This window comes from Ammospiza nelsoni, chromosome 4 (assembly GCF_027579445.1).
Source record: "Ammospiza nelsoni isolate bAmmNel1 chromosome 4, bAmmNel1.pri, whole genome shotgun sequence".
Taxonomy (NCBI): Eukaryota; Metazoa; Chordata; class Aves; order Passeriformes; family Passerellidae; genus Ammospiza; species Ammospiza nelsoni.
In genome coordinates this window covers 72,027,129-72,041,195 of record NC_080636.1, presented here as the reverse complement: position 1 = coordinate 72,041,195, position 14,067 = coordinate 72,027,129, and the positions used below count along the sequence as shown (strand labels likewise).

The following is a 14,067-nucleotide window of genomic DNA, read 5'->3' as shown; positions in this document are numbered from 1 at the left end:
AAAGCAAAATTAGTAACATTTGAAATCACCTGTTCAACACTTACAGACCCTTAATAACTTTGAGTGTGCAAGGTAATCTGTGGAAGTTTAGTAACCACTCCTCCCCAGTACTGATAATTTTTTGAGTCAGTCTTATTATATTTTAAAGTGGCTGATCATCTTCACCCTCATTTTTAATTAAAGTATACAAAGTAGATTGTCTCCTTTTCTAAAAAAAAAAAAAATCCACGCTTAAATGCATATATGTGAACAGCATAGTGGCTATTATATGGAATTGTCTTTTACTCATGCATAAACATTTGCTTCAGAGAAGGTCCAGGATTTTGGGATTTGAATGAAATTGGTTCATAACAATTTAAGGAGTATTTAAACTCAGTTCAGCTTGCTCTTCTGAAATATGTCTCTGCTATGTTGAATTATCTCATGATTGATGACAATTGGGAGTATGCATAGCCATATGTTCCAGTGGATTTGTTGATAGTATCTTTTCCCTCTGGCTGAAGTGCTTAAAAATTTAATCTCACTCTAAGATCTAGTATAAGTAAAAAGATAAACAAAAACCTTAGTTTAAGCTAAGAACTATAAAGGGCTTTAGTAATGTAAATTAATAAATATGGTTTCAGGACTGATAAAAAAAGATGAAGGGGGAAAAATAAGTATGAAGACTAAGTGTTTCAGTGTGTAACAGTTCTCTGAAATCTGTAACTATTATTTGCACTCCTTTCCTTGGTAACGTGGAAAAGACAACACAAGAGAATATAGAGGCAATACCGTATTTATTCATTTGGTTTGCAATTTGATTTTGAAAGAATACTTGTCTAGTTTATGCTGATGTTATTTGTGCAGGTGATAACCCAAGCCAGTGGGAGTGTTTCCCATCACACCATCCATACCCAGCCCGTGGGGAAGCAGTTTGACAGAGTGGATGACTTTTTCATTCCAGCCACAACCCTTATCATTACCCACGTGCGGTAAGTCTGTCAGAATGTGGGGGGTGTTGGGTTGTCTCTGTGCTCATCCCAAGAACAGGTTCTGGCTGGGACAGAACTGAACAATTTGATCAGCTGGAGTTTAAAAGATGTATGGAACACAGAAAGAGAGGCTGACGAAAACAGGACAACACTTAACACAGGCATAAAGCAGAACTCTCCCCAAGACCTCTTAGAGGAAAATCTATTTTTCTTCCTCAAAATACACTAGTAAGAGTGTGATATATAATTTTCTTTCCATGATTTTTTTTTCTGTAACATTTCTACCTCTAGGTATTGAATAATTCTGCAATCTAGGATTTTTCCATCTGAGTATTGCATTAATGTGTATTAGTAGTTTTTATGTTTCAAACTTCTAAGATTTTTGCAATCTGATGTAAACCATTTTGCCTCAAAACAGCTTTGCCAACAATTATCCATTATTTATTCTAATATGCCAAGTTTCTATACGAATATCTTCATTAGATAATCTTGACTGTCATCATTCTGTTCTAGCCCAATTCTCAAATTACAGGTGTAAATAGGCATCTCCATTAAAAAAGATAAAATTTCTGATGGTAGTGAGTGCTATTCTTTTAAATATGAAAGCATGCAATTTAGGATGATTTTACAGTTGATTTTAGAATTTACTCTGTATGTGCCTGGGATGAATCTAGTCTTCTGTATCAAGGAACATTTGACTTCTTCTAAAGACATTGTTGATGAGAGATTTTTTTTTATTTCCTACAAAACTCTAAACTAACAAGTAAGTTAGCAATCAGCCCTATTTAATTTAAAAAGGAATTATAGATAGATGTATAGATTAATATATCTGAATAATAAATTGACTCTAAGTACCATAATTACTATTTTTCTTGAACTGAGAAGGCAAATTCCTGTTGTGTCCCTGAAGTAATCTGCAGTCCTCACATTCAGCCTTAGAAAAACATTAAATATTTCTGCAGTATTTGGAACAGATATGTGTTGTGAGGACAAAAGTTACTGTTTCATAAACTAGCAGGTACTAGAGGTACTGCCCAAACAGAACTGACATTAAGATACTTTAATGTTCAAGTAAATAGGAAAATAAAACCATGAATAGGGATAGATATCATACTAGGAGGGGAATCAGGACTGGGAAAAGAAAAATAGGGCCAGTCCAAAGCTAGTGTTGGGTTTGCCTCGTCTAACTCAAACCATTTTAGGTTGATATTTTGCCCAAATAGGTCAAGTAGGCTTTTCCTGCTTTGCATGTTACCTTCAGTTGCTGAGTAATTTCACATCTCCTGTATGCAACTCAACAGAAAATAGAATGAAAGAATAAAAGAAAACACACAAGAATAAAAAAGGGATATGAAATCAATTGAACACTGAAAGAATAAAATCTGATAAGTGCCTGCCAATATATAGTAAATATGTACATCAATTCAGGCCTAGTAAAGTTTTTTTGTTGGTTTGTTTTTTGGTTGGGTTTTTTTTTTGTTTGTTTTCCTTTTCCTTAATATTTATATGCCAGATAAAATTACCAAGATTGCCAAAATGCCAAAAGAAAATTCCTGGTATGGCAAAAAAGACTGCAGTAGTTTGTCCACTGCTAAACCCATAGATTTGGAGGCTTTAATGAACAAAATAAATCTGCTTTTATCAAATAATGAGCTCAAGGGAAATGCTATTAATTCTGAGTGCCTTTTCTAAAAAGAAAATTTAAAATACACTATGTAGACAAATACAGTGCTTTTCTTTCAATGTATGCTTCAAGAGCTGTTTATGTTAATCACTTGTTGAAGAATTTGTCTCCCATAACATCTGGCCTGCAAGTACCTTGCTTTTTTTGTTTAAATTAGAATGCAATATATGAACATTGTTACAGGAAAGATTTAAAATTAACTGTATTCATCAAATTAGTAGATGTAGAAAATCCCAGTCTATTAAAGGTAATATGACCAGTCAACAAAAAAACCCCACTCAATCACAGCATGTGTTTCTTAAGGCTGTTAGGCAGCAAACATAAAGCTTGAGTTTATTATTCTTGGGAGTGTATAACAACCAGGGGAGCAATTTATGAGTATGAATTGCAAAAAAACAGCTAAGAGGGAAATAAGCCCACTGGCTAAGTTGGCTGGTGTAGTTGATTGCCCAAGGGCCCTATTTACTCTTTGTCAGAAATCAGCTCCCTTTGGCCATGCAACACCAGCCCCTTTCAGAAAAATGAAAACTTTCTGTAGCTAGGTGCATTTGTCACTTGTAACCTAACAGTTTGAATGATGAGGCAGAGGACAGTATGCATGGCTTACCAAATTAGCATCTAAACACACTGTCCAAATAAAGGCAATTCTAAGCAAAAACCCACCACATATCACTTAAAAGAATTAAATAAGTTTCCTGACAGCTAGCCCAAACCGTCTGATACCATCTGCAGGTTATTGCTATCTACAGCATATTCTGCCCAATCGATTGGCTTGTTAACACATGGGAACAGAGGTAAAGGCAAATAATTTAAAGCCATAGTGAATCATTATTTTTTAAAATTTTTAATAATAGCTAAAGTGGTAATTGCTACTAGTATGTGTATAAGTATTTAAAACTTGTTGAAAAATAATTTATTGAAGGGGTGGAACTATACTTTTGATTTACCTAGGTCAATTATTTTTATATATGAAAATCCAAATGGGCTGCTCATTATTAGAAAAGAAAATTCTATACATTTTAATGCTATTTTAGGCAGCAGATAATTTAGGACACACTGCCTCCAGATCAGACGTTTGAAGAGATACCATAAATTTTGGTCTCAGGTAAACAGTAATTCATTCCAAGGGAAAAAAATGTTTTCCCATATTTTTCCTACCACTGAGTGAGGTAATTTTTTCTTGTACTTATCACACAGCAGGAGTCAGGGCAAATAACCTTTTGGTTGTTCGGTTTATAACCAACAGGCATAACATTAATTCATGCTCTGAACAACTGTGATGCACCATCAAAACATCAACTAACCACACTAAGTAGGCATGAGCCAATAGAAGTAGAGGAAGAATAGATAAATTTATTGTCTTTAAACTTCATTTTATAATTGGTGGATAGTTGATATATGTAAAGAAGAGGACAAGAAAAGAAATTTTATCATTTTGTGGAGAAAAATTTGATAGGTTCAGTTCACCTGTTAGTTTTGCCATGTTAGGAAAGTATTTTCCTCTCTTATGTTCCAGTAATACTATTTCCTTCCACTTAAACACCATTAGGAATCAAACAAATTTTGACTGTTGTCTGTAATCCTTTTGTAGCTGCATTTTAAAAGATATATATGTATATATCTGTGTGTGTGTTTGTATATGTATACTTATAAAAAAAAGAAAATATGTTTTCATTTTAGTGAAATTAGTGTACTAATTACAATCCTAATAATGTCTAGAGCAGCCCCACTGATGTTTCCAGATAGCAAGTTCATGGTTCTACAGAGAGTCTCAGTTGCAAACAGATGTGGTTGACATCCCATTATAGAGCTGACTTAATTTTAGATTTTCCTGTCTGATTTTTTGACAAGACTAGTTTACCTACTGACTCTAAGGGAAGAATTGCAGCATGCCTTTGAGCATTCCTTCATGATGGAAATAAATGTCCTTCTTTTTCTCACTAAGCAAGCTCAGAGTTTAGAGAAAGTCAGTTTCCCATGAGTTTTCATTACTTTCTTGTGCCAGCTGGTTGTAGTGCCATGCTCAACAGATCTTAATGTTAGAAAAAGAGGCTACGACACAAACCAGTAAAACTTATTGTTAGAAAGAACAGTGGAAGAAGTTTGTTCAGTCTTGCAGTTGGAAATCTAAAGATTTCAAAGGGAAGAAATTATATATTTATCTTGCCTATCTTGAAAAAAGCCCATCCTGCTGTTATCATTGGCTGTGCACTCACTGTCAGTATACTTTGAATTATACCAAGAGAATGAATGAATGAATGAATGAATGTAAAGCACTGATTTTCATGCACACTTTCACGCCCATATTTTCAGTACACACAGCTTGAAAAAGTTTCCCCTTCCCCTCAGTTCTGTTTTAAAATTACCAAACATGAGGGCCACAAAAGTAGGTAGGATGAGATCTATTAAGCTGTAATAAATAGTACAAATGCCAAGGTGTTTTTCTTCAGCTCTTTCTGAAGACTTTTCACTCTGTAGATGCACCTTATAAGAATTGAATATATTTTTTCAATATTTACCTTTATACATTTAATAGGAAGAAAATTTTATTCAGCAAGCTATTTCTGTTCCAAAGCAATTCAGGACAACCAACGATCTTGTCCTTAATTGTCTGCTAATACCACTCCTTATCATAAAAATAGACTTTTGCAATTAGTGTGTGGGATGGTTGCAGAAAGATGACTTGTACAATACTTATGAAAATATATTCTTGGAAGCCTAAGGAGCAAAAGAGCTGATTATTTGAGCTCCAGTGTTCATAAATCGAAGTGAACAAAAGATAATTGGAATAAATTAAGGTCTTTCACTATACTGCAAAATGTTTCAAAAGCAGTATTAAATGAACTCACTGTAATGGAGTGACTCCAAGTTTTTAGATACTTTAATCTTTGAGCAGTGTTTTAAATGTCATACTGTTACCTGGCCTAAGAAGTGGAAGAATGAACAATGAACTCGCTGGTGAGATGGCTCAGGCTCTGAATAGAGTTAACACATTCTGTTTGAGTTTTTTCTCTTTTATGCCTCTGTTGTGTACCGTAATAGGGGAAGCAGTCTTTCTAAAATAACACTTATTCATTTGCACAAAACAATCCGAAAACTAAGCTTTTCTTTAAGAGGTAATTGGAATGTGCTGCCGATGCATTCCTGTGAACCTTCTTAAATGAAACCCATGCGGAGCAGTGAGTCAGTACATTCACATTTCATTCCAGAGTTTAAGCCCCTACAGAGGTGTGAAGTAGCTGACAGGGTGTGAGAGCATTTTCACTGTTTCTATGCAGATAATCAAACAGAAGATATTATTTCTGTTGCAAAAATCCTACATAATCAGAAAAAGCTTTCTATTCAGTAGTTGCTGAGTGAAACAACGGAAGCAGTACGATGCTAAGTCAGCTGTAGATGAAACATTAACAAAAGAACTATAATTAATGTAGGGGTTGAATTTTTCACATAGTATGATTTAGTGAGAAGATAAGGGACAATTTAATATTTTGCAAATTCAGTTAACAATGCACATTAGGGGAGCAGAATTTTTGAGACAGTTCTTAGTCATCAAGCTATAAGCGTATAATGATACAAGGAAAATAGGGAACGAGCTTGAAAGCTTGAGGAGACTGAGACAGCTCAGTAGTACCAGGGCAAGAAAAGAAGATCTAGAAAATATTCTGCAATTTCTGACAAGGATTTTGGAATCTGGCAGTGAATCCTCCATGGTGGCACAGCACACAAAGTAGGAATAGGGGTTCACACTGCAGCCTTCTACTCTGTATCTTAGTGAGAGACTCATGCTAAATGGAAACCTTGTGGTCATTTTTTCCCCTCTTCTCATATTTGCCCCCCACGAATGAAGGACCTTTCTGGTCCATAAATATGTTGCATTTCAAAAATAGGGGGTTTTTTGGGAAAGATACAGATGAGACAGCAAAAAGTCTTTTTCTCTATCTGTTTTTGGCTTTAAATAGTGGATTTTAGAGCATCTTTGTTCCAGAGGGAATGTAAAGAACGAAAGAGTGAGAGATTCAGCTCAGACAGTTTTATAGCATTGAAACTTACTTTGTCCAACTAGCACCAGTGGCAACAACAACTATTAAAATAAGTGACTTTTTAGAAATGTGAAGTCCTCTTAAGTACATCAAACTTATATTCTCTACTTTAGTTCTTCTCTGTTCACATGTTCCCACCCAAAAATTTCGTAAATGTAGTCACTACTTATCTCTAAACTAAGAAAATCTCAGTCCTTTAGATGATTACAAGGTATACCAAGTGCCCAAATTTCCATCTGCATCCTCTTTTAGCTCCATTCCTATGCTCTAACTGACAAGGGCCATTGTTTGCAGGCTTTGAAATGTGCTAGGCAGATTCCCAACTGCATCTGTGGGAAAACACCTACAGAAATCATAAAGGTGAAGATAGATAATTGCCATCATTCCACAAGTCCAGTTAAGATTTGCTGTCACTGAAATGATGTATAGAGGTGTACATAATGTTTTTGAGGCCAGGAGATTTTGGAATTCAGCGAAAAAATATTTTCAAAATATTTTTAGAGTTCATTTTCATCTCAGTGCTATGAAATGTAATAAATAATTAATTGCACTTTTAAATGTAGCCAAAATAAAACTATTTTAATATTTTTATTCTGTATGACTGCTTCTATCATCACAAAATAAAGGTATGCACACATAGAAACACACATTTGTATAAGGAATCCATCTGGAAAACTCTCTTGTTTGTGGAATAACCTGTGGGCCTTTTCCCACATCAGCTGACAATTCAAGACTGCTTGACCAGTTTATTTAACTTATGGTCCAAATCTTTTCCTCTTAGGTATCTTGAGTCAAACTTCACAAAGTTCTTGAACAACATATTCCAGCTCTCAGCAGAAAAAAATACAATATAAAAAAACATTTCCACTTCTGTGTGAGAATTCCCGTCAAATGTTACCTGAAGCATGAGATTGCAGCCAGCCTTTGTGGCACCATAAAACAACATTAGTCAAAAAAACCCCAAACAAACACAGAATCCTTTTGTTCTACTTGACCTTCCCCATTAGCTCAGAAAGTGCCTGGAACCTTAAGTAAGACTAGTCAGCTGCAATGCAGCAAAAGGTAGTTTTGCTAAATTATAATTTATTTTTTTTTATTTTTCACACAGTGGGGTTTCTTCTCTTTTGCATGTGCAGAAGTCATTAGAGGAATATTTACCTTTGGAAAAAATACCATCTTCCATCTGATATAAAGGATATAAAGGAATATATATTATATATATATATAAATATATAAGAGGACAAACCATTGGTAAAAATAAATTTTGTACCTGTGTCCTAGAACCTACCCACTTTTAAAAATTCAGCATCGGCCAGTACCAGTATTTAACATGAAGCAATGTAATACTTAAAAACAGATTCAACTATGAGAAGAAACTAACCCCTTGCAATTATGGCACATAATTTGTTGTACCCAGTGGATAGAAGTTATCTTAGTGCTGCCTTAATTACTTGTTGGTTTACAAAAAATGCCCCAAATTACAAAGACTCATTTATTAGCTTGGAGGTAAAGTGATGCAATCAACCAGGGTTGGTTTTTTTTTTTTTTTGTTTTTGTTTTGTTTTTTTTTCTTTTTCTATGTTTGTTAAGAAACAACCAGAACACAATTATTTTCTAAAATTTTGCTGGGTCTGGCTTGGATGGAGCTAGTTTCCTTGATAGCAGTAAGAATTGTGCTGTAGTCTAGATCTGTGACCACGACATAGTAAAAGTGTGATTGGAAATTTTCATTTGTTCAGTTCTATTTTTTAACATTTAGAATAGATTTTTTTTAATTGTGTTTAAGCTGTCCTATTTGTTATGTTACAAGCCCATTTTAAATGGATTTAAATCATATGAATCAGACTGTAAGCAAACTTCCAAATCTACACAAATAGATTATTTTTGTGTTCCTTCCATGGGTCCTCTGCTGTCAGCATGTAACATCCTATAGTGAATAAAACACCCAACTTCCATCTTAACAGAGCCACTGGAACCAGCTCCCACCTCCCGTACAATCTACAAATGAGAACACAGAAATCTGCCCTGATGTGCCTGATCATTTTTGCCATGATAATCTTACATTTTTAAATGAAATGTTATCTCTGATGCTTCTATGTGCAAAAAAAATATTATTTTATCATGTTTTTTTAAAACAACAATTATGGGCTTTTTTTGTTGGTGGTTTTTCTTTTGTTTGTTTTGTTTCTGTTTGGTGTTCTTTTGGGTTTTTTTGTTGTTGTTGCATGTAATCTTTTCTTAATTTGGGTCCCTAATAGAAACTAAAAGGAGAGAAAGGATTTGTTGTAAAGTTCAGTATTTGTTCTTGAGAATATTCATATATCCCCAGCTTTAACAGTATGTGAACTTCATGTTTCAAATGAAGAAAAAGATCTATTGAAACTGTTTTGCTGTATGTTATTTAGCACCTTTGTAGTCCTTTTCTCTACCTCATTTTTCCTTCTGTACTGATGCTGACTATTTCTTTCGACATCTATAAATTTTACCAGTCCATATGGCATCTGCCCACCTTGGTGTTACCCTATTTTCTGAAGTGCCAGATTGTTTTAATCCTATCCTACCTTATACTGATATTTAGGAGCATCTTTAGAATGTCTTTTGTTTGCTGTGTCTGTATAGCTAGCCATTTCTTTGACTTTTATTGCTTTAAAAATGATTGGGATTTTTTTATTAAATTTCTAGCTCTCTTTCCCCAGAAAGTATGAGACAGAAAAATGCATTTGCTGCCAACACTAAAAATAGATTTTTGCTGTGTGGGTTCCTTTATGATATAACATGAACTGTTTCATATATTCCTGGATACTAAAAATGTAGAAAGTAAGTTACTTCCCTTTGTCCTAAAATTTCTTGGACTATTTCTTGTCATCATTGGACAAGAATTTGCAATAATTTAAAAACTCATTGCAATACACATCTTGCAAGGGTTCCCCCAGGGACACCTTAAACAATTCATAGACACCTGCATTACTGGTTCCCTAAAAATTCAGAGTTTATCCCTAAGCTGTGCAAATGTGCACTAAGGGTCAGAAGTCCTGGGCTTTGTGCAGTGTGTTAAAAGAAATCATCTCTTCTCACAAGAAGTGCTTGCAAGCACTTGATTTCTCCAGCAGAGGTACAGAAGGCAACTTGCATAGACTTTCTCCAAATAAAATGCTTAAAAGATTGTATCACTTTTGGTTTTTCCACCCTAGTGAAAAGTATCCCAATAAGAGGGAGGATTTTGTTGATCACACAAACAATGTCATTTACTTCAGCTCAGCAGCATTAAATTTGTTGTGTTCATTTTTTAATCCAGAGCCCATTGTATTAAATATGATGTAGGATAAACTCAGAAGATGAAAGCTTACTAATGCATAAAATTATCCATTTTATAATATTATCTTCTATCTCTGTTACATGTTGTCTAGTAATGGATTTTTTTTTTTATTCAGTCTCAGAGCACAAAGCTTAATTTGAGATCCCTTTATTCCAAGAACATAACACTTGTCAGGATTCCTTCAAGCCCTTATGAAATATTTCTTCCCATCTGTCTTGCATGGCTGTCTTGAAGTCCTTGATATCCTTATTTTTCAAAATAATGGTCAGTATGGGCTGGGAGAGTAAAAGAAAGAGAGAAAAAAACCAATCATTTTAGTATGTTTGACCATCATTGACTGTGGAGTCTTTGACATTAAATTTAATCCTCTCTACACTGGGCTCCCTCCACTAAGAATGGAAATAGAGATGCCATATTCACTTCTGTGAAGTATATAAAAAGCAATATCAAAAAATAATAAAATCTTCAGAACAGATCTATGAATGTCAATCTCTGCAATCTTGGAATACTTGCTATAAAGATCTCTTTGAGATCTCTCAGGTGATATTCAGCACTTGTTATCCCCTTTGTGTGGGACAGCAGGTTACTTTTGTTTTGTTTTTTTTTCTTTTGCCCCTAGCCCTTGCAATGTCCTTTTCTATTATATTTCAATACACTTGAGGATCTAATCAGGAATTTTTTCATTACTAAGACTGTCTGCTCCCATAGATCTAAAAATTTTCATTTAATACTACTTACATTGAATATTAAGTTCCTTTCCAAATTAATCTATGAAAACTTACATTTATTTTTATCAGTATTATTAAACAAACTTATGATTTTTGATTGATTAGATCTCTGCTGCCATCTATTTTTATCATAAAAAGGTACTGCTTAATGCACATAATAATAATTTTAATGAAAGCAAGTTATATCTGGCTATGTATTAGTTTTCCTCTTTCATCCCATATACACTTTAAATTTCAAAGGTTGCCTGTTATTAAATAGATTATTTTTCTTCTAGTTGGAGAAGTACAGATGAGATTTTTAATGTGTAATTCTATAAGAACACAAACATTCATGTTTGCGTTTTGAAACCTGAAGTTTTCAAAACCCAGAACTTCTTCCCAAGCAGAAGAGTCAATATTTTTAGAAAACTAGACCTGCAAACAAATTCTGTTCTTTATGCAACAGAAATTATAGTGATGATCTTGTTTTACTCTAAAGTGGATCATTTTCCATAAGAGTGGCCCCACAGCCTTATGTTCTGTGGGTTTTATTTTTTTGTCCCTATTTCTAAGCACAGAATATTAGGAGGCTTTAAACAAAATTTTTATTCAGTCAGGATAAAGTAGATAATAGTTTGGGGTTTCTTTCTTGAACAGAATTATTTGGGTTAGAAAATTTCTCTTTTGTACAAAAATACTGCTCTTTGCTTCTTGTATGGATAATTTTGACTGTAGCTTATTTTATTCTCTTCTGTTATATTTGCTTTCTATTTTGAGAACATAATTTTCCTGAAGTGGTTGATTTAAAAAAAGTATATAGTCTTCATAAGGGTAATCTCTTGGGGTAGACCAAAACCAGAAACTATAGAGGACATCAGATTTTATATTATCCTTCTCTTCCTCCTCATCTTCTAGTCTGTCCATCTGCCTGAAGGGAAGAATTCTTAAAATTCTAGCATTTCTTAAAATTTTATGTTAATATATTCTTTTAAATAAATGAAAAATTACATTTATCCTCATTTTTAGGAAAAATAAAAGTCCCAAAGGTTTTCTCTATTTCATCTTTTTAAAAAAAAATGCATAGATAATTCCTCTTTTATACTGACTGCAGCTGGAGTGGTAAGCAATATATATGGCTTGTCTAAAAGAAGAAAATAGCATAGAGGAGCTCAAATTGTTAATTTGCCAACTGCTGGCAGCCCCACACTTGCATCTTGCTTGGCTATGTGTGCATGGAAGAGGCAAAGTAAGTTGCTCTGCCTGAAGGAAGAGGAGGAAAAAAATGACACCTTGCAAATTTAAAGAAGCAGTGTCAGAAATCCCGTAACTGGCACTTTTCTAGTCCAGACCTTTAAGTCCTGCATTGGGTTTCTTCTTCATGCTTTGTTTTTCTCTTGTGACCTTTGCTGTAGAGTGTTTTGCACAATAACCCAGTATGCATTTCACAGTATCATAAAGACAATAAATATTGGTGAGACAGTTTGGACCTAGCTCTGCTATAGTTAATGCAAGTAGCTGTGCCTCAGTGGGCTTTAATTTCTTCCTGTGTTACCCATTCTTTAGGACGGGAAAAATTGTGTAGCATAGTACTGTTCCCTTGCATAGCTTTTTTATTTCCTGAACACAGAAACACTTTAAAAATCATTCTTTATAAACCAGGAAATTTCCTGAACTTTTAAAATCAGTACATATAGCATGGTTACTAGCCACATTCTGTTATATTTAATTTTCTTGAAAAATGTTAGTTATCTTTTGTGAATTCATTTTCTGAAGTGGATTCCATCTCGATACTTGGCAGTGGTGTTAGTGCTCTCAGAGTATTCCAAGTACTTCAGTAGTGTCATGAAAACGGTTCACTGAGATATTGTGATAAACAAAGTCGCTCTTGGAAAATTCATACATAAGATTTGCACACAGTTCTTAGATCTCCACAAAACCCTAAGACAAAAATGAAAGGCAGACTGAAGAGATTCTCTTTGTATCTTTGTTAGATGACTCTCTAGCCTTGAAAGAGTACTGAAGTTGATTGTTATGGCTGGCAAATTATACTTTTTGTGGAAAGAAAAGTGATGGTTTTCTGTTAAAGCTGTGCTTCGAGAGAGGTGAAAATCATCTACAGAGATTCCTGAAGGATCTGGGAGAGACATCTGTTTCTAGGGCTGTTTTGCATGGAGATTTATGTAACATTCTTCACTCTATGCAGGCACTTTCAGCAGTGCTAGCTATTCCTTGAATCAGTTGTTTGAATTTCTGACCTCAAAGGCAACCTTTAATAGCCCCTACTGCTGTATGATACCTGAACTTGTTATAAGGGCTTGGAGAAACAGGCAATCACATTTCATGTGTAATCCTAGCTCTTAGTCACATTGTGATGTAATGTCAGTCATTTAAGCCTCAATTGCCCAAATATGTGCAAAGTTTTATGAGGCTATATTTGGATATTATGTTTTCATGCTGAGAGGATGCTTATGGTGAGTGTCCAGATTGTAGGCACCTAGATTTAGATGTGAAAATGCAGTATATCTGTGGGTGTAAGATGTCTGTCTCCTGCAATGGTTACTGGAGATTTAGTCTATACGCGCAGTGTATAAACAGTATTTCTCACTCCCCTACGGGCCTCTGGTACTGGTTATTTTAAAAAATTCTTTGGACTTTGTTGACTGCGTGGTTTAGATTTCCGCTGGCAAAAAATAGCAGCTTAGATTTTCAGCTTGTATTTAGACATCTATAGTTGTGCATAAAAATGTAGGTGTCCTCATAGAAGAGGAATGCTACCTGTGGATAATTATTTTTGCGCTAAGGAGTTGTGGTGAGGCTGTACGTTTGTAATGGCAATTCTTGATCCTCCTTATTGATGATTGATATGATGGAAGAGGAATGGAGCAGCTGTGCTTGATTAGAACTGCAGAAATTGGTTTTTTCTTGTTTATTTCAAAGCAATAAGGGTATAAATATAAACAAATTGATATGTTTATGTACTCTGGAAGAGATACAGTTAAGACTTTTTTTATTTTCTGGCTCATATATCAATTTTTAATAAACTGATGAAACAAACAGGTTATAAAAAATACAGAACTTAAAATTAAACTGGTCATTGTGGCAGACCGTTGATTTTGCACATAGGCTTAAGCTAAACAGCACTTTCTTTTTAAATTTCCAAGTGTGTTACTTGAAATCCTTATCAGAACCACCCAGAACTCAACTCTGTGTGGCTTGAGATCTAGCACTGCTGTTCTAAATGATATATGATACTGATATGTACACATTCAACTCTCCAGTTCATCAACTGAAAATGAAAGCATTTATGTTTAATCCTAAGAGAGAGAGCAGGCTTATCCCTTGAGAGGAA

General features: G+C 34.4%; 1 protein-coding gene across 3 annotated transcripts in view; it reads left to right on the top strand.

Annotated features, from left to right (window-relative positions):
- The window catches only part of FSTL5 (follistatin like 5), a 377,325-nt gene that overhangs the window by 349,332 nt on the left and 13,926 nt on the right, over window positions 1–14,067 (top strand). For all 3 annotated transcript variants that reach the window (XM_059470972.1, XM_059470973.1, XM_059470970.1), the window contains one exon: window positions 847–971. In XM_059470972.1, coding sequence (XP_059326955.1) covers window positions 847–971 — 125 coding nt within the window. The remainder of the gene's footprint in view (window positions 1–846; window positions 972–14,067) is intronic.